The sequence below is a fragment of the Pieris rapae genome, chromosome 6, assembly GCF_905147795.1.
Source record: "Pieris rapae chromosome 6, ilPieRapa1.1, whole genome shotgun sequence".
NCBI classification, from domain to species: Eukaryota; Metazoa; Arthropoda; class Insecta; order Lepidoptera; family Pieridae; genus Pieris; species Pieris rapae.
In genome coordinates, this window is record NC_059514.1 from 2,803,091 (window position 1) to 2,829,738 (window position 26,648).

The window sequence follows — 26,648 nt, forward strand, 5'->3', positions numbered from 1 at the left end:
CATGACCTAACTTAACTTCGACGTCTGGCGCCAAAAGGGCAACTTGAATTCAACACGAAGGTTTCAGTAATTAATTTTACCTTTTTTATATTACAATGTCCGCGTTATTGTGCTAAAAAAGGCAGATATTATTGAACGTTATCGAAATTCTAGTGAAAAAGGATAGTTTAGAGGAGTTTAGCTAGAGGGCAATGTAGGGCTTCATTATATATAGATAATAAAAATATATTAGGGTAATTATCCGAATATATTTTCATTATATTTATAATTAATAATATGAATAATAATAATTATTTATAATTAATGAATTATAATCTACTGGGAGTCGAGAATGGTTTGCTTCAAGTAAACAACTAAGAACAAAAAAAATAGAAACGCGAAATTTACGTCAGGCCTGACCCAAGTATATATGTAACAGTTTCTTGATTTTATTCCTGTTAATTATGGACTCAGGACATAACAAATACTTTATAAGTATGGTACGTATAATAATTAAATCTTCCATGGTTCAAAATTAATAGTAATAAGTAATTATAATTGTTTTAAGTTGTAAAACAATTATTTATCTGTTAATGTTATAATCTGTTAAAAAATTACGATAAATAATTATACTGATACACTTGTAAGGGATGGTACATGTTATCGGGAACATTTCCTTACTTTTCAAAATAATGTTTTGCAATATTTTTCATTCCATTCTCGATAGACAGTTCCTGCTATTATTATTTTTATTACAACAAACAAACTCTATCTATAGTACCCATATGAAGCAATAAAAACTATTACATTATAATTTTCATTCACAGGTATCGGCAACAAGAACACAAATAGTTGTAAATTACATTAATGTTGAAAGATGAGCATTCCGTTAGAATTTGTAACCACAACTCTAATGGAACTCTCTCACGCAATACCACAATATACAGGTAGATGAATTAAATAAATACGTCGCTAGAAATCATGACTATGGCTTATTAATTACGAAAATTAATTTGAAAATGGGCATGCCCTGGTGACTTGTAAATTTACCAGGGCACGCCTATGCCGCCTGCGCCATTTGCTATATTACGATTGAAATATGGCATGACAATGGAAGAACAGATATAACGAAGAAAATTTAAGCCTCACAAAAAAAAATTACGACGAATACATGGAAAACCATATTTCAAACAAAACTTTGGTGAATATACAATAATGTAACCATTTGCGACTTCATTGAAATTTATCACGGTTAAGTCATTGAGGGATAATAAAATAAAAAGTGCGAAGCGCCGGCGCCACGATATTATTTGCTTTTCTTTGAGCACGTCTAGCCATAGAAAAAAATGATCTTCAATATAAATAAGGTAATGGCGGCAGAACTAGAAACTAAACGTTGGAGTGTCTTACATGAATATCGAACAGTATCTGAATAGTCACTACATAGTATAGAACAAAGTCGCTTTCTCTGTCCCTATGTCCTTTTGTATGCTTAAATCTTTGAAACTACGCAACGGATTTTGATGCGGTTTTTTTTAATAGATAGATTGATTCAAGAGGAAGGGTTAATTGTATAATAACATCCATTAAATAGTGGAGAAGTACTGTTATTTTTGAGGTTTCTAATGTGATGTCGTAAATAATTACATTTTTTCCGCTTACATTGCAAACGCAGGCTGAACCCTACGAGTTTGTAATAATGTACTAAGTATTGTACACATTGAAAAGGTCTACAGAAAAGTCAGTGATGGTATATGTCTATCTCTTATGGATAACCCACAATAACTTTTTTTTGTCATTTACTTTTTACGACAAATAATGGCTAATTTTTGAAGCGATTTTAACCAATACAGCATTAATCCTTAACCAATTAAATACCTTGAATACATTGTTCATTTAATATAGATCTATACAGCCCATTACAGATTATTTAGAAGCGATCAAACGCCTATATTATCGGAGCTTTCCAGCGACGGAAATAACAATACATAATAAAAACCTGCTTTTCATCAGCATTGCACCCGTGCGAAGCTGGAGCGGGTCACTAGTTATTAAATAAAGCATAGATGCCTTCTCCATCTACACGACACTGGCGAAGTACCTTGTACCCAGTTGGCACAAATTAAAGCCATACCAAATAAATTAAAAAAACGCATTAAGATAAACGTACAAAGCCGATTATATGAATGTTATAATTTCTCACGTCGACCCCAAACCGCAAATTTCCTCATAATATGCTCACCTTAACTTTGGGTCACCGCAACCGTTAGATCCTCTCATTACACTAGTATAAGATATTTAATACCGTTTATTAAGGAAATGATAGGCAATTATTTTTAGAAACTCTTAGATCATTTTCAATTTTTAAACTCTGATAATTTTAGAGTGTTAGAATATAGTTTGAACTCAAGCTTTTGTAAAGGTTCACCAAGGCAAGGACCCACAGGAATGGCAAGGGAATTTGGTCTTCAACATGATGCCTATGACCTAACAAATAATTTTCACTAAAATAGCTATCGACGATCTATCAGGAAACACAAATAGAGGTGTTACAATACCTTTTATAAAACTTTGTAAGAGGTACTTGGTACTTAATAGCAGTAATTTTATTCAGTAAACAATCTTACTTATACTAATTGTTTATAATATAAAAAGTAGTTATTAAAGGATTGCCTTTTCTTTGAGTCATTAATGATAATTATAATGTTTCCATCAATCATTATCAAGATGGCGTCGAACCTATAATCATGTTAATGAATCAAAATGTTATTAAGGTATAAATTAACTGAATCTTCGATAATCGATATAGTTTTAGTTTTTAATATATTATTTTTAAGATTTTTTTGAGTTATAGCATGCTAATCTATGATATGATATTTCGTTCTTTTCCTGGTAGCGACAATGGATTTGTCACACATAGACAAATCCATTGTCGTGTGTGAAGTACAGTGAATAACAGTTGAACAGCACTCTCTTGATCTAAAGATACTGATAGTGATTGCATAAAAATAATTAATATAATGAAGTTCTGGTGAATGAATACTTTAACCGTGTAATTGCAGGAGAAGCTAGTACGTCGGCACATGTCCCGTTGAGTTGGTTAGTTGTTGGTTGGTTAGAGGACCTAAAATCTTACTGTGTAACTTTCAATGAGTATACCAATATGGTTATCGGTGGCGCGATGGCTCGCGATCCTAATAATAATAATAATCCTTATTTATTTTCTCATAAAAACTTACAAGACTTCATACATGATAAGTTACAACTATTTATTAATGTATGTAAATAATTGTATTTCTTCTTTTGAGGGATAGTTATTGTTTATGTGAGACTGATGCCTGCCTAATCATGACTTATGCACCGTGCGATACCAAGATTGCGACATCAGCCGGCAGGATAGAAGCCAGGGGGCGGAGTTGGAGGCCAAGACAGCTTTTGAGAGTAAATCCAGCGGTGTGTAAAGTATATGTAAAGAAAGGTATATTTAGGTCATTAGCGACGCATCGAAATTTATCACAAACAAATATTTCCCGTGTGGAACCGCGCGAACCGAAATCAGATGAGCCTACAATATTGACTGAATATTTTCGAGGCCCACTGTTTGCAGTCTGGCAGCCAGTTGACGTGATGTTTGCTAACGTCGTATCGAAAAATTTCAATTCGATGGACTGAAATTCATTGTATCAAAAGTCTGTCAACAAGATGATTTTTGGGAGAGTTTAACTGGAATTTAAGGATATTATTGTAAATTTATTTAGTACTGTACATTCTTATATATATGTGAATTAGAGGATTTGTTTATTCAAAATATTATAATAATTTATTTAACAGAACTTTGGGTCTCCGACGCGAAAAGAGGGTTATTAAAAGTTTGTTGTATTTGTGTATGTGTCTCTGTGGAATTAACCTCTAAACGAATATACCGATAATGTTAAGTACAAATTGCTGATGTGAATAAGCTATGCTTCTTAGCAATCAAATTATGATGATTTATCCCAGCGTTTTAAAACGTAAAGCGGGTAGGTATTTACTTTACTAAGATTTGGGACATCCATGGATTCTACTAACCCTAAGCCGCTCTGGTGCTAAAGCATGAAGTTTTTAGGACTTATTTGTAGTATATCTATATATGCAAGTATGTTCTGAACTAACACAGAACTGATAATGCAGTTACAGATACCAGCAAACATCTTAAACAAATGTCCTTGCTTGCGTAGAAGCGATTTTTAGGTATCACTGGGAGAGTGACGTTCGAGCGAGTGACAGTCAAATGAGTTGTGTGCCGCGCTGTGATACGATGCGCAAACTTTCCCCCACTCCTTTGTTTAATGCTCAAGAAGTTTGCCGGTACCTGTACATCTTTTTTTTCCGTTTACAAATGTCTCAAGTTTTAAAGTTAAGTGGACTACTTTTAAGGTTGGCAATAACTCGAAACACATTGCTTTCAAATTTAATATAATTTAGATATAATATATTATTCTTACGCAGTACGCCCTAATATATAACAGCCCTATGTGACCATTTCGGAATAACAAAAAACCACTCCAACCATTCTTCCGATTAGCTTTTACCGTTAGTAAGACAATACACATCGAAAGCCCTTAAACTAAACTTACCTGCAAACGGTACATCGCAGACGTATTCTTCAACACAATTGTCCGTGTTACCACTCCTATCAGTGGCGCCACTTGCTACGGAGACTGCTGAAGCTGCTCTTAGCAGACTGATGTCGGTCTCTGTCTGACTGTCTCGTAACGTTGATCTTCTCTTGTATTCCTGTCAAATAATGTCTCATTACTCCCCTATACCCGGTAACGAGATATTTTTTAACACATTAAGTGCTTTCTCGGATCCGAGTGGAGCGGGGTCACGGTAGCGGTGCCGCACACACGAATCCGAGCGAGCGTCCCGTTCATTTTTTTTAACCATTGCCATCCGTAGCTCTCGGATCCGAGTCGGCACACAATGAGCTGTATGCCGACCACTCGGATCCGAAAAAAATTGTTTTTTTGTAATAAGAATACTAATGTACAATCATATATATTTCCATATTGCCTAAATCAAAATTCGCCATAAAAAGTTTTGGTTTCCGTCTGTTACTTTGTATCCATTGTTTAAGCATTCAATGTGTTAAGTCACAGTTAACTTTTTCACACAAGTATACGAATAATCAAATAATATCAATCAATAAGTAAATTTTTCTGCTTCTTGACCGCTTTGCTGCACTCAAATTAAACCGTAATTTATTTCTACATACAACCAAATTATGTTCGAGGTAGCTAGACAGTTTTATTTTATTCAGTGTAATTCCTTGAATTTTTCAAATTATAAGATTTATGTTACATATTTTAACGTCATTGATATAAATAAATTTTAAATTAGAATAGCTTCATTGGAGAAAATATATCGTTTAAATAAAGATTAATTCTGAGAAATTTTATATCCACGGTGATAAATTATTTAATTTAAATTACGAATGTAATTGGCATTACTTCGGCTTTTAAGTTTCGTAAATTTTAATTAAAATAGCAATCAATCAAACATGGAAAATTGTACTTTTAAGGTCAAGGTGGAAAATCAATATCGTTATGGACTTTTTAGTGAATTAGAGCCAGCAAAGTATTGTACACTGCGAATTAACTTTGGTGTTTCGTTGCGAATGTTTTTATATTAAGTGCAGTTTTAAAGTCTTACACTTGCGTTATCTGGAAGAACCTGCAGCAGTAATATAAAAACAATGACTACTTTTACTTGTACCCTGTTCTGTGATATTGTTTGTTTTGTAAATAAGTTGCTTATTTATTATTATATTATAATGATAGGTACGTAGACAATTCTGTTTTTATTGTTGGGAAATCAATTTACGGACCCCCGCGTCGGGGTTACGATTAAAAGTGACGCGGGGAGTGTGGGGTTCAGTACGTATGGTGCAATGAGCACCTAGCCACTAAAACCCAATAGTATATATAAGTCTCCCTTAATCCTGTCTCCGTCATCAGCGTCTGCTGTGCGAGCCCAACATCTGAGTTGCCCAATTCGGTGCGAAGGTCACAGTGGAGTACGCGCGTAATCGCGTCATCGTCTTCCAGGCCTTTTTTTGCTTTGAGGGTCGTCTGGGTTACACTCCCGAACCCTTTCCGTATTCTCTTTATTATGTTACGACGGCCTCACAGAACGCTTTGAAAGTGTTCCACGGGCCGTCACTGTCAGCCTCCACCATAGCTTACACTATGACTGAAAGGGACAGATTCAAACCGAAGGTGGCGGTTAGTAAGCTACGTATGTTTTAGACAATCCTGGATTAACCACGGATATATTTCTTACAAAGTAAACTTATTACTATTTGTATACACTTTGCATAATAAATATTAAGCACAGTTACACCGTAATGAATTCGTGATTGTGTAAAATTAATTGACACAGCAAAGGATAGAAACGAATCTGTTAAAAATCTCCTAGCGGAATAATTATAGCAATTCTATAGTAGATAGTTACTCACCTCCGGTTAGCATACGCTAACAGCATACGCAAAAAGTTGCTCATTTCACTTGACTAACGTCATAGACGTCTTAGCAAATGTACTAATGTCTTAGTAAGTGTTGATACTTAAAACAACAACGGTTCAGCCAAGGTACGTTTAACACTTCACACGTGAAAAAAAAATCACTCCTGTTTTATATCAAACCAATTGTAATTATATACTAAGAATAATAACTACTAAATTTAAAAACAATTAAAGCTGTAAATATTCGATGTCTAATTACTGGCTGTGATTCATTATTTTAACTAGATTTAAGTCCTCTTTCCTCTTCGTAATAAAAAAATACGTTTTGAAGCGTCAGTAATCGGTAATCGGATATCGATGATGTATTTTACTTTTTCTATTCTAGTCACCTTTTGTGAGTATAAAATCAATAACGTCAGCATTTTAGGTAACCAAACATTACTATACTTCTATAGTATCTATATCAGGAACTCTCAGTATGAATATACGCATCTTCATCGACCAAGGTATTCAAATTTTATTTTACTTACCAAAAACATCTTCAAGACATTATATAAGAAGGCACGATTGCTTTAAAATTATCGCAGGCGCTTTTAAAACATAAAATACAAATACGGCGTGTGCATAAAAACAAAAAAAAACAAAATTAAGAAATAATAAAAATTTATTCACGTAAAATATGTAAATAATCGGAAATAATACATGAAAGCCTTAAATAGGTAACAGAAAGAAACTTAAAATTTAACATAAATATAATGTTGCGTACGACTTATATCTACTTATCATCACTTCTATAATACTAATTGTCAGTTCCTAAATTGATTTAACGGATCGTTTTTATTTAAAACAGGAATCATACAAACTGCATATAAAAATTATGAAATAATTTTACGTCATATTTCTTTTACTTTAAGCGTGTATATTTCAAAATAAACAAAATAAATGCTCTAAGAAACATGTATGCTTTCGATTTAACTAAATAGCACCTTAAGGAATACTTGTAAAATATAAAATCTATTTACAATACTTTATATCTCAGCACCGATTACACACAATATTTGAAGATCGATACAGTGTAAACATAGTAGCGTATTAAAAAAAATTTGGCAAACCTTTGACTTCATTCAAATATCAAAAACTTTCCCGCTTGATTTTTATTATAACCGACCTTTGAAAAATCTCTTTAAAAGTCCGTAGTTTCAAAGCAGGATAAAAATCTTGCAATAAAATAGATAAATAAAGTCTATTTTTTATTTGATTTTATTATAATATTTATATCAAGCCCGTGGCACTACATTCTTGGTCTTGGTTTTGTCAATTTTACTTTATCTTTATGAGTCGTAGGAGTAAATCATTTGCTAACAGTATCATACACAGGTGTCAGGCCCAACCTAAGGTCGAGAACACTTTGTTATGATGGCATATCCAAAAGTTCATATAAGCGATATCTCTAATATTTAGGTCTGATGCTAGTCGCTGCACAATTGGATTATTTGCCTGGAACTATGTTTACACTGTAAATAAATGCACAAATGGCGAATTTCACAACTTAAACTATATATCACGGTATCGTAACATCGCCCTGCGATTTCTTTCTAATTCTTATTTCTTCTACAACCTCCATTATAAGCTGAAATATTTTAAATAATTAATTTGTGCTGTGGTCACATGCAAGTGTGAGATAAGATTTTGTTAGTCCAAATTTCGAAATACATGACTGAGGCCCTGTTTCACAATGTATGGATAAAGTACCAAATAGCTATGCAACACATAAATTATTCGAAAGATAAAAGTTCCGAATAAGATACATCGCGTTTCATGACGAATAGCGCTATCTGACAGTCGTGAAACGCAAAAATACTGTTTATCCTACCAATAAGTAATAAATAGCTTATTTGGAACTTATCCGGACATTGTGAAACAGACCCTTAGAGTCAAATTATAACATTTAACGCTACAAATACAATTGAATAGTTAATAATTCGAATTAAATACATTTTTATCAAATTTAAAGGGTTTTGAATGTCACAGTATCTAATTATTAGATTATCGTTTAGGTAATTTTTATGTTGGAAATATGGTAAAATATGATAAATTTAATAAAAGCGTATTTAACGTAATTGTGAATTAATAATCAAACGCATGCAAAATAAGGTGAAGCATCTAAAATAACAAGAACTAAAAGTGTCCTTCAATTGGCTTGTATAAAAAAAAGAGGCGAAAATTATTTACATAAATTTTTAATAGGGTTTGTTGTGTTACTCGATATGCCTGCAGCTTTATAAAATTAAATGTTTCTTATTTATCGATAAAAAAACAGGATTTTACGCTAGATTAAAATTTTTCAACCCAATTGAAAGGCGCTTGATTGTCACAATTTATCTATTATGTTTAAATCTGTCCGAAAGAACAAATAAAGTTATTAAACTACTGGCACGCGCTTTATTCGGGTATAAATACTTCAAAGTTTAATGACCTATTTATTAAGAAATCATGCATCAACAAACATGCATCCGTATTAACTGCATAAATTTACAACTACCCACACTGACTACAACAATCTAGCCAGTCAAGAAATCATTAACCTACTAGTCCTGTAATCCAGAACTTCATATTATTAATAGCAACGAGACAAGAACGTTTTAAAATACAATATATATATATATATTTAAAAATAATTACATCCTACAGAAGGAGATAAATTGCTACCCACACAAACTTATAAAAGATGAAAGCATAAGCTCAGCTTAAGAAAACCTTCTAGAACTGACCTGACTTAACGGTCGTATCCTTTCATGAATGCTTCTCTCCGCTTGCTTGGCCGACGGAGGCGGATGGTCAGGCGTAGGAGGCTGTTCATAATGGCTTGGAGACAGAGGAATATCAATCTTCGGCCCATCAGAATACCGCTCACAATCGCTTGGACTGTTCATTGACTGATCATCTAACAAACTCTCCAGGGAAGACCTTTCTTGGTTCGAATACTTTTTCACCCTCTCGATCGTATCCTCGCTTTGGGGTCCAAAATTGTTTCTTCTCAATTTCCGTCTTGGATTCTGCTCTTTTATCACCACGTTCTCGTACATTGCAGTGATTGCGACCGGCTGCGTGCGAGTTTTGAGGCTGGGCCGTGGGTTTGGGACAGGAATCGCCCGAGGCGAATTGTGGTTCTCCTCATAGTCCATGTAGGAAAGTTTACCGTCAACGTATTGATCGACTGATCGACCGTGCTTGAGGTAGTGCTTTGAACCCTGGAACAAAGAAGAATGACCAAAATTATTCAAAGCTAAATAAATATAACATACAGGTGAAATTCATCAACGGTAGTGTGCCACATTTTATGTTTTTGACATACAGGAGTCATTCTTAGTGCTAAGTCTAGACCAGTGTTTCCCAAAATTTTTTGTGCCATGTCCACCTTAGTGTTCCTAAAATTCTTATGTCTCCCCAATGTAACATATATAATTTTTAATATTAACATATTGAATTGTTCACTTAAGAAATTTAAATAAATAGTTTTAGGAAGAAATTACTATTAAATTGTTAACATTCTGCGTGTTGTATGTAAACTTTCAAAAAAATTCAATAAATCCAAACTTTAATACATTAACAACCAAATTGACCCATGTGGGGCGTGGGCTCCACGTTAGATAACACTGATCTATGGCCCCAATTTTAGAACGTCAAACAAACTAAATTCCAGTTTCATGAATTTTTTCCGTATGATAATTCTGTAGACAATAGATTGCTCAAGATGAGATTGTGACTTGAGTTACGAATTAGAATATGGACCTACAACTCACCTTAAAGTATACTACTTTAACTGTACTACAAATATATCTTACAATTTTGCAATCATGTGACGACACCACATTTGAAACACTTCTTGCTAATGATACCCAGAGGAAAATTTTATGTACAAAGAAACTAATTCAAAGCTAAACCTCGATTTAGTGCAACTAATCTAAATCAAAACATACTCGTATGTAGCACTCAGAGTCGACTATTAAATTACTAAGAAACACAATCCTGCGCAAGTGCCTACTCGAAACTTCCAATAATGACTCCCGACACTTCAATAGTCAAAACCGTTTACGACGACATCGTTTATAACAACATACTGGTTATATTGACCAAAATCAAAAGTCCCGGCTGAATTGTATTGTATTAGATTCCTCTGTCTTTACGGGCAAATATGAGGTCCCTTTGATGTTATAATATATTTCAACTGCCGTTTAATTGAATTTAGTGTATCGGTATTGAGAGTTTCAGAGTATGGACGCTGTTGTAGTTTCTAATTGATATTATGGTTGACTTATTTACATTATTAAAATGGCTTTAATGAACAACTCTGAGTGTTGCTACATGCGTAGGCTATGTATGTATGTAACTACTCCTTGCTAAATACTACTACCGTTAATAACAACGCGCACTTACAACTAGATGTTAGGTCACTTACATCCGTACTACATAACAATATAATATACAAAACAAACAAATACAGACTACATAAAATATGATTCTCGCATCCAGGTTTCATGGTGCTAAGTATACTACGGTGTTCCAGATGTCCCCAACATGACGACTCACCTGGATTTCGTCCAAGTCATCTTGACTTCTGGCATGAGACCTTAGCTCATAGCTGTAGCCAGATGACGGAGAGTTGGCATGGGTGGGGGAGACTGATAAATTCCTCCGGGGAGGCTTCTTGGGAGGGGTAGGCTGTTGAAATAGATCTATCTTAGGTACTATTCTTGGGTTGTTTAGGACATATATAGCGCTTAAACAAGTACATGCTTAAGTAGATAATAGTCTTTATACCATGACCCGTTAAATTTATATATTTTGGGAAAAAAATAATGATAATATCGCGACATAGACAATTGTTATACTGTATCTATAATCCTGGTAACATATACATTTTTACTTAAATAAATATTATTATCATTATTAATATTATGCCTAATAAAAACAGAAGTTTGAGTGCATCGCTACAACGCTAATAATCAATCGGTTCCCGAAGATTTAGTTTTGCTATCAAGGCCGGTTCCAGTGGAAGGCTCATTTTAAGGCTCAAAGAAATATATTTGAGCAATTGGTGGAGCGAACTATCTTGGTAGTTTGTTTACCAATTTTATCTCTCCCTGTTTGTATATTTAAGTAATATAATTATATAATAATAATAATAATAATAATAATAATAATTTATTTATTTTTCTCCCTTAAACATTAACAATAATAATTCTTAATATAGTAACAGTATTGGGAGACTGGTTTCCAAACTAGGTAAGAACCTGTAATATGGATAACCAGGCTTCCATTCCATAGCATATACATAACAAAAAGGAAGTTTGTAAGGGATTGTGTATGTGAGTGTGTGTGATAGTGGGGAAGGGTACGCATGCGTGTGTTAGTGAGTGTTAAAGGGTGTTTGACATGACAAGAACATATTAAGTGAAAATTATTATTTTATTACCTCTAGTAGAGTTTCAGTTTCATCATAGCTCAAAGTACTTAAAAATTTATGAAGTGTTTGCTTTACACATTTTTTTGTTTTAGCATATATATTTAGAGTTTTGTTGAGTTTGTTATATAAGTAACAGCCAAGAAAAGAGAACGATCGTTGAGAAAAATTAGAAAAAGATGGGGTTGTACAAACGTTATATTTGCGACGTTTGTCCAATATAGCGGTATCAAAGAATAACAGCGAATGTTGTTTAAGAATAGTGTATAAGATAAATAGTTGACGAACTGTAAGTACAGAACAGGTTTTATAAAGTTCATCAGTAGGGAATCGAAAGGGGAGAGACAATGAGGTTTTAAGAACTGCACGTTGGGCTCGCTCAAGTTTCAGGAGAGAGGTTTTATAGGTGCCTCCCCAGACCCAGACACAGTAAATTAGTAGGGATTGGCAAAGCGACTCGTACACCATTCTAGTTGTAGTAGAGTCAGCAACCCCACGCAGGCTCCTGAATACATACATTAGCTTACGCAAGCGTCCCGAAAGCAATTCAATGTGACCATTATAGCTAAGATTATGGTCTATAAGTACGCCGAGGTACATTAGTGTACTAACGTTTTGCAGCCGTGGGCAGTCGCACGAACCATTCGAGCGTTGCAGACGGGGGCAGCAATGAGTCACGATTGTCCACTGATGTTGTGGATGGCACCCTCGTTTTGTAAATGCCATGTATTTTGTTTTGTCTGCATTGAGCGTTAAGACATTGTCGCTAAGCCAATCCGTCACCCTATCCAGGCCAGATTGGGCGTGAGCGTAAACCTCCCCCCAAGTCGGTGCATTAAATAATAAAGCCGTGTCATCCGCAAAGGTTACAATGGTTCCATTGGTTAACTGTAGGTTGCATAGCTGATTAATATACACTAAAAACAGGGTAGGACCCAATACGCTACCCTGCGGGACACCGTATCGAACAGGAAGGTCCTCGCTCACACTATCACCAATCTTTGTGGCCTGGGTCCTATTGCTCAAATAGTCACTGAATAGTCCCAATTGGGCCCCTCTCACACCAGTATTCTCAAGTTTTTTTAATAGGATTTCTATAGATACCGTGTCAAAAGCCTTAGCTAGATCCAGAAATATAGCTATGCACTTCATGCCCCCCTCTAGGTTCCTAATAATGTAGTCAGTAAGTGCATGAACTGCATCCCCGGTGGATCTTCCAGAGCGAAAACCGTACTGGGAAGTAGATAGAATGTTGTTCATCTCTAGAAATTTTATAAGCCTGTTATTGATTATTTTTTCCAAAACCTTAGACATTGCTGGTAAGATGGATATCGGTCTATAACTGTTGACACGGTCCCTACCGAGGCCTCCTTTATGAACTGGTATTACTAACGCTTGTTTAAAAGCAGATGGAAAGGAACCATTGCTGAGAGCCAAATTACATATATGTGTGAGAGGGGGTACAATAATTGCTTTATATGACCTTAGAATCTTAGCGCTAATCCCGTCTCGCCCTGTGGCATCGCTCTTGAGGGCTATAACAAGTTTTTCCACCTCACTCTCATCAGTTGGTAATAGTACTAGAGATTTATGGTTACTATTATCTCCAAAACTGCATTCAACAACAGAATTAGAATAATTCTTTTGTAATATATTTTCCGCCAGATTCTTGCCAACGCCCACGAAAAATTGATTTATATCATTGACCGCTACCAAATTATTGGAGTAATTTTTTAGCAATTCATTAGGAGGTGTTAGCGATTTTTGTCTATTTGTTATCGTGTCAATTGTTTTCCAAAGTAGTTTTGGATTGTTTTTGGCTTTATTTAGTTCATTATTTTCATAGTTCCTTTTTAGTTTTCTTAACAAATTGTTGCAGAAATTCCGGTATCGTTTATATGTGGTAATTATTATCTCATTATTGTGATATTTTTTTGCCTTTTTGTGTAGGTTATCCCTGTTTCGCATGCACTTCAAAAGACCGGGAGTTATCCAGGGCTTAATTATCATTTTTCTTTTCGAGGGACTAACTTGCGTCGAGTTCGACTTGATGGCTTCAGTAACAGATGCAATCAAAAAGCTCGCAGCGAAATTTACATCAGACGAATTAAAGAGAGGACTTAAATCCATATTATAAAGGCTAAGTGCGAGGCCCTCGTAGTCTATTTTAGTTAACGGCCTACTCACGGTACCACCATGGTTTAATTTAGACTTAAGAAATAGTAAAACGGTTTTATGATCTGTCAGTGATGTTTGGGCAACAAATGTGTGTGCTTGAACCTTAGTTTTCAGAAGGACATGATCAAGGCAGTTATCTACTCGTGTCGCAAATGTGTGGGTAGGGAGCAAACCGTGATAGGCTGCTAGGTTTAAATAGTCTCTGACATCATCTTTTATGATTTCTCTATTAATTATAACATTCATATCGCCTGTCAATACAATAGTTTTGTAGCTAGTGTATCTTGTCAGTAAGTTATTTAGTGATGATATAAAATTCGATTTATTGCTATATGATGGAGAACGGTATATGCCAATGATAATTGTATTTGGGTCAATTTTAGCTACCAAGCAATTAGCATCCATGAACACCGGTTCCTCTATATGGGTAGGGATATAGTCCTTGATGTACATTACCACGCCATCGTTTTGTAGTAAGTTTGATGTGGTATGAAAAGAATTATAGCCATGCAGTGTTGGCAAGTTATTGTTGTCCCTTATCCGACATTCAGTCAGTATAATGACATCCCAACTTGTGCGTGACCTAACTAACAAAGTTTGCAAACCTGCAAAGTTTGCTGATATACCACGAATATTCTGATTTAAGACTTTAGTAAAATGATTTGGGTTATGAATTAAACTATGAACGTCCTCAATATTACATTCTACACAGTCAGAATTAGAAAAGGAGTCAATATTGGTTTGTAATTGTAATTGTGAGCAGAGGGTTGAGGAGAATTTTGATGTTTTGTCTATATCATCAAAATATCTATCCATATCTGGGTTTGGGTAGGTCCATGGGGTAGAGAGGTGTATTTAAATATGGCGTTTTCCATAAGCGAGGAACCAGTAGGGAGCAAGGTAGGATGAAGCAGGATAGGGTGTGCATTAGGAATTGGCGATCAAGTAATTTTATTTTGAAGTGTTTATGCAATGGTAGGTATTGAGGCACGATTGTACAAGAGTAAGCAGTTATGTGTAGTGGTTTAAAACTATTTATAGGGAAAGTAAGATAGGAGTGTGAGTTAGTACATAACATAAAAGAGGCAAGTTGACTAGCCAGTACATGTGAGTTATATAAACTTAAGTAACAAATATAAGAAATAATTACAATACCTGAATTCAGCACGCAAGAGAGTGAGATACAATATGGTTTAAATAAAGGCTGGAAATGAACTAATTTAACGATCAGTCAGTCCATGTTCATTAAGCTTTGAACTTGGGCCTCATTTGTTATTTGTATTATGGTAGACGTATCGTCTTTTCGCAGATATACTAGTCCTATGGCCGTCCAGCAATACTTGTAGTTCTTCACTCTTTTCAAGTCCCGAGCTAGGAAGTAAAGCCTGCTTGCCTTTTGCGTTAAAGACTCTGAGATGAAGATCGGTACATCAGGATCCTTTTTAAAACCGAGGTGTTTAGCAGACAGTTTGTTGTTTGGACCAGTATTAAACTTCTTAGCGGCGTGGAGTAATTTGTCTTTTATAACTGTAGAAGTTAGTTCAACAACTACTGTTTTTGTGGAAGATTTTCTCTTTGTTTTGTATATGTCCCTTATGTCCTCTTTGTTAAATTCTGAATTTATATTTTGGGCAAGGTTTGCCATAAGTTTAATGAGGTCCTCTTTAGATTCTTTACCTTCTAGAGGTACATTTCTCATCTCAATGGTTGTCTTCTTTTGTTGTCTGGCGGTATCTTCTAGTTTTTGTTCTAAAATCAAAATTTGCTCATCGCGCTTTTTTAAATCCATTTCCAATGATTCAATTTTATTTTGAAACTCTGCATTTTGTTCTGCCAAGAAAGTAATAGACTTTTCTATATTGGAGTTACTCAGATTAAGGGCTGAAATCATTGGAAATAGCTTGTCCATTTGCTTCTGATGGTTCTCTCCCCACAAAGTAATAATATTTTTCATTTCTTCCCTAAAGTCAGAAATTTCCTCACTGTGAGTTTTTGCAAGGCGTTTACGTTTCTGTCTAGAAGTGACAAAGGTATGCTCTTCCTGTTCCTGTAAGCTAGGCTCTGACGTAGATTTTTCCAGGGAATTATTCATTGAGGTATTCATTGTGTGGTAGTGTTGTTACCTTGATCTTGTACCAAGAGCACAGAAATGGCAAGGAGATATATCTTGGATTTAGTCACCGTTCGGGGGTGTGGCCTTGGTTGACACTCCTTCCTGCAACGTGCGTATGCGCTGGGGGCGTCAACAAGTGGGCAGTGATTTAACAAAGGTAGCTACTCCTACGGCGCACTGTTATCCTAGTACTTGCTAATATTTTAATTATTAGAATTTTGAAACTTTTTAAATTAAATCAAACACGGGTTACACACGACTACTCTCAGCGAGATCCCGGAAGGAAGGGTATGCGTTCACAAGATCATAAGAAGAAAGAAACTCCATTGGTGGACAGCCGGGGATCGAACCTACGACCTCAGGTATGAGAGTCGCACGCTGAAGCCATTAGGCCAACACTGCTTCTCCAGAATTAAATAAATAGTAATAAAAAGCTTATAAAACGTTCTAAATTCCGTCGTGTCATACATCCGTAACGCCTACACATCTCCAGTTACAGTAAAACTCGCCACATTAAAGAACTAGTGAAATCGTTGGCAATTTACGAGAATGTCATCGTCTATATGGGCACTGTCTTCGCATGCAGATAAGTGGATACAATTGCGTAATTGTGAATGATCATGGACCGTCCGATTGTGGCTTAAAGTGAGCAAATTATTTCCTACCCTTATAGTATTATAGGAGCAATGAAATCACTGTACCTAGTACGCATTTTTAAATAATGATTTATTTCATACAAAGTAATAGTATCTTCAATCCATGTTTAAGAATAAAGACGTCATATGCACTATTTGTTAAATTGGCTGAACATCTGAGGCTTTCTTAAGTTTGTGCCTGCCCGTTTTCCACCTGTAATGTGGCAAACTGTTATAAAAAACAGCTTTCATTGCCTACATTTGAAAATATTTAACGTTTGAAATACAATATAAGAAATCATCCATTGTCTCTAAACACATATAATATTGATACAGTAGCAGAGTTAATATACGTTTAAAAATGTTTTTTTTTTATAGAACAGCGGGCAAACGGGCAGAAGGCCCATCTGATGCAAGTGACACTGTCAATGCCAGAGAGCTTGCGAGTGCGTTGCCAGCCTTTTAAGAATTGGTCACTCTTTTCTTGAAGGCCCCTAAGTCGAATTGGTTCGGAAATACTTCAGGGGGCAGCTGGTTCCACAAAGTGGTTGTGCGCGGCAAAAACTGCCTTGAAAAAGGCTCAGTTGTGGCACGGCGGAAGTCGAGGTGATACGGGTCGAATTTTCTATTCTGCCTCGACGTCCGATGATGAAACTCAGCAGGTATTGTATTGATAAACCTTTGCATGTAATTTTATATTAAATAAAGTTCTATGTGTTCCTAATTTTTTATGTCTGAGTTGTCTGGAAACTGCATTCAGCAGAAAGATTACCTATTTAAATCCTTTTCCCTTTTTTATATATCCTAATAATGCCTGGAAGAGATCGTTTGTTAGCGATAAGGCCACCCGTTGCATCCCTTGTAATTTTTATGTATTGTGTTTCTTTACAAGTATAAGTGTGAATAAATAAATAAATACTTTGTTATTGTAATGTAAACACAGTGTTACTATATATTTTTCGCACAACTCACAGCAAATTCAGAACATTTTGCGGGAATTAAATCTCTTAAACTCCTCACTTAACCCAATCTATCAAGCGACAAGCGGGGCGAGTAATTCAATCTCAAGCCGCGGATGAGGTCTAAATTGGAAGCAGGCGGACGTTGAATGGACAATTTTCTCCATAAAAGCCTATTAGACATAGATATCCTTTCACGATAATGCTTATTGTGTGTAATTGTGCGGCTGATTTGAGTATTATGTTAATTTTCGCAATTACAAAGCATTTTCTTCGACTGCGCATTTAGTAACAGTTTTTCTATATATATAAGTTCATATATAAGTTCATGGTTGTTAGTTCAGATGATCACATAGCATAAATGTTAATATAAAGAAAAAGCGATTAAGGAACTGTTCAAACAACGTAGCTTTTATTTTTGGTATATTAATAATTATGTCAAAAAAGCCTGAGAATATGTCTAACGTTATTTTTCTAATACGGAATTAGGCTTTGAATACCTGTCTTCTTTGCCGATGAATAGGGATGTCTACCGATTCAAATTTATTGACCATTGGAATAAGTGATAAACATGTTTTATTTTTATTTAACTTTTACACCAGTTCTCGCGCCAAGTCGACCAAAAAAGCGGCGCGGCCGTACCATCCTATTTCGAATTAGTTTAAGCCATTTTCGATCTCATATGACTTCGGTGTAGATAAATCTAGAAGCTATAATTACCAAGTCAATCTATATTAAAACATTTGCGATTTGTAATATAGGTCACTCGAAGATGTTGTTAAGTTAGCTAACTTAAGATAAAAGGCTTAAGTAGGGCCTGAATAAATGGACGTACTTGCTTATACATGGATCTCAAATCTTTTTACGGTAAAACTTTTTATAAGTAAAGTTTTTGGTGGCATTGGATTTATATATAAACTATATTTTATTTATAATTTATATATAAACTATAATTTATATATATATATTATTATTTATATATAAACTATTGCATATTGTTAATAAATTTTAGTCCTTGGTAACTTTAATCGATTTACATAATAATGTTATCTAAGCTATATCGTAAATTATTTTTAAGTACTCAGAATAAATCTAAACAAGCAACACCATTGGCGCCGTAGTAATGAGCTCAGTGGCGTGACGGCGCATGCGCACCCAATTTATATTGAGTCCTTTGATGTACTTTGTATATTCAGTTATTTTCCCGGAACTAAAGCGCACTTAAGAATATTTAGTTCATGTGAAATACAACTTTCCTTTTTTAATAATAGATGCATTTATATATTAGTAATTAGGAAATTCTAAGAATTATAAAGTCCTCTGAAAATGATTCGATTCGTGACACTTACGGACCGAATTTTGGATACAAAACCGGATATAGGTACATTATTTAAAGTTTAATTTACGTAGTTGATTTCCCAAAACAATTCTTCATCACTAATTAACTAATTAATTCAGTAAAAAATATTGGTTGTCTGTAAAGTCGGTTTACTGACGATAGTTGAACGTGACAATGTCATAAGAAAATACTGATGGAATGGTTGCATTTTACAAATTTTAATTTTATTTGTTTGATAGATTTTTTATATGGATATAGAGAGATACTTAAATAAAAAAATCACACCTGTATTGATAAAATTACATTTATTTGCACGCATAAATACAATTGTGTAAATTTTTGCACTTTAAGCAGGAAAAACTGAAATGGAACGTCTCAGGGCGAGGTAACGCCGCATGCGTCCAATAACAGATAAATCTTTATCTGTGATTACTATAATGATTTAAAAAAATGTAACTTCTGTATATTACAGTCTTATAGTGCGAAGATCATTCCTTCATTCCCGTGCATCAATGTACTTTGTGTCAATGCAAATTTGCGCATTTGGCAAACCGGCTGGCTTTACACCCAAAGTCGTCGGTGTGTTAGGCACAGGAGGCTCATCGCTTTGTCTATTACTGTGTCTGATACAAAAAATCTATGACTTAAGTGTTGTTCAGTATAGTCTATTAGCTATAAAAACTCTTTGTTATAACAACACCTATTGTATAAGCATAACAAAACAATAACGTCCGTTACGACCGCATCGCCACATGTCGGTGATGCAATACCCTATCAATTTATAATTAATTCACGACTACAGATTTAGACCTGTTAAAACAAGTACTTCCGCCTCGTGAATTACACTAAAAATCAACTCTAAGCGCGAGATTATTAAGTGGTATTGTTTGAGTTATGCCTGTGATTCAGACACAACACTATAAGATGGTCGAGACTAGGCGAGTCTACATAAGTACTACAATAATCATATATTACTTCACTAAATATATATTTAAAATTGTTTATTACAGATACAGTTTTTTACTTATCTATAAAGCAATATAAAAACATAAAACATACTATAACCTGAAATTGCAAGATATAATATTGCATCAATTTAAGAAATAGAAGTGTGAGGTGAATATAATAGCTTTGACTACGAGCATTTCTGAATTCAATATTTAACTTGGAACTGTGCAAAAGTATTTATTTATTTATTCCACTACATTATTCTACCTTAACAGTTACTACTAATTCGATAAAACGTATCGAACGTAACGTAAATATAATACGTACACCAATTATCCTACACAAAAAAACATTAAAAAATTAGATTTATGCCTAAATCTTATAACTGAGCAGTGTTAGCCCAGTGGCTTCAGCGTGCGACTCTCATACATGAGGTCGTAGGTTCGATCCCGGGCTGTGCACCAATGGACATTCATCTATGTGCGCATTTAGCATTTGCTCGAACGGTGAAACACACAAAAACATCGTGAGGAAACCGACATGTCTTAGACCCAAAAAAAGTCGACGACTTGTGTCAGGCACTGGAGGCTGATCACCTACTTACCTATTAGATTTAAAAAATGATCATGAAACAGATTCAGAAATCTGAGGCCAGGACCTAAAGAGGTTGTAGTGTTATAACTAACAACTATTGTAAACAAACAAATAGGTCTACCTCAACAGAAATTTCGATAATTATTTGTATTTGTGATACGACCACACTCTCAATGCCTGAAGGCGAGTGCGATGCCGGCCTTTTGAAGACTTTCTTTTCTTCAAGAAAATAGCGTAGCAAGTCTTCAAGTTTTTTCTTTTCTTTTCTAAGCTTGAACGTGAGTCGATGAACGAATGAACCAAAGACAATATTACTTGTGGGTCGTTCATACGGTCAAAACTGGGTCAGTTTCTTTATTGACGTAGAATTAAGTAGTAATTAGAACAATGCCGTATTACCGAAGTAATCTCATTGTCTTGTTATTGGTATGCATTCCACTAAGTCTTATTCGTGAGTTTTAATGTAAATCTCTGTTTTAATAAACCTTCATTAAATAATAAAATTTACAATACATCCCGTATTATATCAAGTAACTCAGGGTTTAAATCATACCATACTTACAACTGTCATGTACATGTTCCGGCTCTGTTAAATGGAATTTTGAAGTTATACTTCTTTTGGCGCGATGGAGAAAAATGACGAGAGTGAATTTTTACGATGCGCGCGCATACCAACACCTTAATTCGACATCGTAAAGTTAGGTCTAGGTGGCATGGAAATCGATAACTATGTTCAAGTTGTATATTCGTAACAGTAAAATTAAACAGTCTGAATAAATAAATATGTATTATTTTGCTGTTTTTAAATCAATTTTATATACGACGGTGTGATAGTATTTACTAATTATTTATTTATTTAAATAAAATCTTTTTAATTAGTTTTAATATTTATCGTCAATCACTACTGCATTTTATTTATTTTTTTACATACGCCAAAGAAGTATAACTTCTAACGCGTGTACATAAGTACACAAACTCTTTCTTTACAATAAACGCTTGCTTCTTGTATGGAGAAGAGAACAAGACCCATAAGACGACTCTATAGTTGTCATCGGTTTGTTAATGGTTTCAATCGTCATGTTTCTTCTGCTATTTCATTAGTAATATTAAAACAAAATCGCCAGTAACGAGAGACGATACGAGACGAAAAGCCATTTAGAACAATATTTTCAACGCAAATACATATGATTTCGTAAAATTACGTAATTATTGTGTACGCACTTTCTGGCGTTACTCCAAAATTCATGAAATCCTATTTCCGTTTCAACATTCGACATTTTCCACGATCGAGCAACAGATGCCACGTTTTCTCGGTATTTAAATTATATAAGTTCTTCTGTATGCCGCGTTCAATATATGTCAAGTTTGAGTTAACTGTGCTAATAGCTGGGACATTGTCTTTTATTATACCTACTACATATTTTATGTTGATTATTGCATATTCTCTGTTATATATACAGAGACAAATAGGTCTGTCAAAGCATATGTAAGATAAAACTTTATAGGACCCAACAATATTAAATATATAATGTGTATTTGGTTTTGATTAATATATAAATTTCGTCTGTAATTCAAAGTTAATAATAGCAAATTTAAGATTTTGAATGACACAATAGGAAACTAATTTTTCACTGGCACATAAGAAAATCAGTGGCGGCTTTGCCTTAGGATTTCTGTGTTCGTTTGTTTAAAGATTCGAACGCACGATCTCAAACCAACACTGCCCTTCTTTCACTGGCATATGACTTCAACCAATAATTTTAATCTGGAAGCAGTTGCTCCGTCTTTAGTATAAATATCATAATTAAAACACAAACGCATGATTTTTAATCGTCTAATTTATGAGTGTAGTTATTTAATTGAAAAAGGATTTCATATAAAATCTTGCCTTTGAATTTCTCAATACATATATCCGAAATGAGAAATGTTTACGATTAATAAAATTGGGTTATGGAAACCTTGACACATTCCCGATATACTCGCGAAACGCGTTAATCATTTGTTTACTATACAAACTACAAATTAGCCTTTTAAATAAGGTACAACTCACAAGAAGATAAAAATACTAACAAGATTTTTTCTTTTCTACGATAATTTCAGAATTAAAGTATAAAATTACTTACTAAAGTTGATCTAGATCAAACTTCACACACACACAAACATTTTTCACACAACACAACACAACGAATTGTACGCACAACTCGTACGCATACCGCGAGCGACTGATCTTCGCTCGCGCTTCCATCACGTGGATAATCTTGTTAAATTTAATACACGATTAAATGGTCTAGTTTCCTATTATTTAAGAATATTTGTAATGATTTTACATAATAATTAATATGTCTATTCTTATTGTACGAAAATATAGTAACTGTCATTTCTGAAATAATTATCTTTTCAACAGTCTTTAAATAATTTTGTAGCTCCAATATACAGTCAAAATCTGTTATAATATCGAATGAACAACTCATATTTGGTCGTAAAAACCGATAGTCGTAACAGCCGATGACGTTGTTAAGAATCTAATATCAGAATCTATCCAATACAATAGAGCTCAGCCGGGACCTTTCATTTTGGTCATTATAACCGGTATGTTGTACTCAACGATGTCGATGTAAACGGTTTTCACTGTATATATTTTTGTAAATTATTAATGTAACTAAACAATGTCCTTATTAGTTGAATTTATAAGACTAAAACAATTATAAGCCTACTGAAATAGATAATAAGTAGGTGCGTACAATTTGACGAATTAGCTGACAACAATCACACAATTCATGCATTCATATTACGACATCCTGTCGAATGATAGGCCATGTGCGCCGCCTGAGCATTTCTCACGACGTCTTTAATCATTCCCTATTAGTGGCATGTTTCCATCCAATTCAACGCCTTAATCAACATTTACATTCGTTCCTTGTCCGCGGACATTAATCTAATTACGTATCGCGTGACAATTGCGGGTCATGGTATTGTAGGAAATGTTGCTCAATTTATATAGTATAATTAAATTAGGAAAATTAAGGTATCAAGGTCAGTTGGTAATTGGGGCAAATGTTAATAAAAACCGCAGTCACTAAAGAGCGTGAAACACCAATTAAGTTATTGTTCTGATTTAACGTGTCACGCTCTCCCTATCACCTGAAATAGTAAGACCATAAAAGTTTCACTCACCGAGACTTTACTGTGTTCGTAGTGATGTGCGAGGTGCATTGGCGCGCAGCTGGATGCAGCGCTGGACACGCTTAACGCGTCACCTTCGCTTGTCCCCTCGGCCTCGTCCCAGCGCCGGCGAGACCCACTGTGAACACCCACCAACCCCGAACCATGCTCAAGCGAAGCAAGCGACCCAGACCCCGGAACACCACTATCCCCGCAATCGGATGAAGAATCGGAATCTATCAAAACCCCACTCTCTGACTTGGAGGATGACGTATCCAGTTTACTGGACTCTTCCTCGATCACATCGATTGCCTCATCGCTCCTTTTGACCAGAGCATTACCAAATCTAAACGAGTTACTATGTTTCCACGGCCGTTTGGTCGTGCTCACGTCAGACTTTATTGTCTCTGCATCAGAGCTTTCTTCATCCGATTGCAAAGTACCATCGGAACCATCGTCCGATGATGATTCTTCCAAGCACGTTTTGTATGATGCATCCGACTTAATTGTTATATTTGAATTGCATGATTGCAATGACCAATGGCCAGAGTGTTCCGAGGTTGATTTTGTTAGCGGTAAACGGTCTGAAGCAGATAGAGATTTAGAATCGATAGATGATCTAGTAGATTTTAAAGAAATTACATCAGATATGTCTTTGATGGAATACGGTCTATCAGTGGAAGACAGGGAGGTATGCGGTGACATTTCAACATAAGTGAAACTTTCACGAGTTTTTGATTTATTTCTATCTATGATATCTTGTAAAGTGACTACAGCATAGGGTTCTTCTAAATTCATTGGTACTGATTTGTTTTTTGTTAAACCACCTGATTGTCGTGTCAAAGAAAGAGTACCTAGCGTGATATCGGGTGTTGATAAACTTCTTTTGATTGCAGAAAACTTAACGATTAAATCAATGGGCGATTCACGTTTACTTGCATGTAAAGAACACTGTTCCGAATCGCAGAAACATCTAAATGAAGTATTCACAATCTCAATTTTGTCTTTTAACGCTGCCGTGTCAATTGTTACAGTATCCTTGCCTTTTGGTGCGATATCTAATAAATCTTCTGCACTGCTGTGAAACTTGGGAGGTTTAGGCCTACAAAAGCATATTGCTGTTTCAAAATAACTATCCCTTTTCTTATTCGAACCAGTAGAAACTGTGCCAGTCTCTAAAGTGTCTTTATTAAAAATAGAAATAAATTCTTGAACGGTAGGTGCGTTGTAAATGCAGTGTCCTGTTCCTCTAATATGGTAGTGAGCTAATGTTTCTTTAAGGAATTCATTGGACCATTTTGGTAGATCTTTGACGTTTATTGAATTTCTATCGACTTCAATATTTGTGAATGTCTTATGTCTAAATAAAACCTTTTTCTTAATAGTTTTTTCTGTTTTCTTTGAAGGTAATGTACCAGTCATGGATAAATATAATGCTCTGTCATCTGCATCACCACTACAATCGACGTTTTCAATGGCACTAGCTTCCGTAATGTCGGAATAATCTGAAGCATTCGATTGAGTTCTATTAATACTGGACCTTGATTCTTTACGGATTAAAACTTTTTGACCATGACGAAAAGACTTAGATTTTTCTGACAGTAAAATATCTTCTAAATTTGTTTCATCTATCATAGAATCAGATGATGATGACAGTGTGGACGACCTACTAATACTGGGTGATGATTCAGTGGATTTCTGAGGAAAATACGTTCTTTTTGGGGGTTCGGGGGCTTTTCTAACTGGAATTATTATGTTTTCGTACAAAGTTGGTTTATTAGAAGAAACATGAAATTCTTTACTCGGGATATGATTCCTTTGTGCAGGTTTTGGCGGAAGAGTGTTATTTTTTTCTAAATAAACATTTTCATAAATGGTTTCAGTAGTGACCGTTTCAGGAACATTTCTCGGCGGGGGTTTGGGTTTTGATATAGAGTTTATTTGTTTTATTTCTTTAGATTCAACAACGGCAGAATGGGTTGAAAATTCGTAGGACTCATAACACTCGTTAACTAGATGAGCCGACTCTACAGACGTGTTAGAAATTACTGACTTTCTATTACTTTGAGGTCGAGGTTCAAAGATATCTTGTTTTGCAACCGGATTTACAGCTTCTACCACTTTTACTTTATCGGTTTTATTATCCGCAGCAACTATGGCCTCGGGGATGGATTCTCTCGAATCGCTTAGTTCATTATTTTCCGTTATATTTGGTAAAGAGGTTTTAAATCCAGGACAACTTCTATTACTTCGATTTACCGTTGAATCTCTATTTAAAATACCAACTCTATCTAAGGATATGGTGTCAAATTCGTCGTTGCAATTTATTTCACCAGACTCCTCTTTCTTTGACAATTTCTTAAAAAACTTGCTATTGCCAATATGCAAAGCATTCGATGATTTTACTTCAGACTTTGATTTAATATCTACATTCGATTCAGAGATGTTAGTGATATTAGGTGCAGAGTTAAACTTTGCTTTAAAGCTTAAGCATTTAGAAGCAAGCTTTTTGACGAAACTCTGGGATGGATTACGGGTTACAAGTGATGAAGATGAAGTTGTTAAGCTAGTATTTATATCTTTCTGGGTCTCTGGGGCTGTCCTGTAAAACATAAAAGCAACAAAAATAAATTTGGGATAAAACAACACTAAAAAAATAAAAAATAAAATAATTATCTACTGCCACCGCGTTAAAAATAATGTATATACAATAATATATTAATAATAACTGTCCAAATTGAGATTTGACGAAACGTTTTAATTTCCTCTAAC

At 34.8% G+C, this 26,648-nt stretch overlaps 1 protein-coding gene across 10 annotated transcripts in view; it reads right to left on the reverse strand.

The window, feature by feature from the left end:
- The window catches only part of LOC110994323 (ankyrin repeat and sterile alpha motif domain-containing protein 1B), a 92,251-nt gene that overhangs the window by 48,893 nt on the left and 16,710 nt on the right, over positions 1-26,648 (reverse strand). For 7 of the 10 annotated variants that reach the window (XM_022260893.2, XM_022260892.2, XM_045628569.1 and 4 more), the window contains 4 exons: positions 23,889-26,478; positions 11,075-11,206; positions 9,256-9,735; positions 4,596-4,755 (listed from right to left, as the gene is read on the reverse strand). In XM_022260893.2, coding sequence (XP_022116585.2) covers positions 4,596-4,755; positions 9,256-9,735; positions 11,075-11,206; positions 23,889-26,478 — 3,362 coding nt within the window. Of the gene's footprint in view, positions 1-4,595; positions 4,756-7,130; positions 8,115-9,255; positions 9,736-11,074; positions 11,207-23,888; positions 26,479-26,648 lie in introns of those variants that run through there. The other 3 variants (XM_045628571.1, XM_045628570.1, XM_022260894.2) reach the window with 3 other exon arrangements.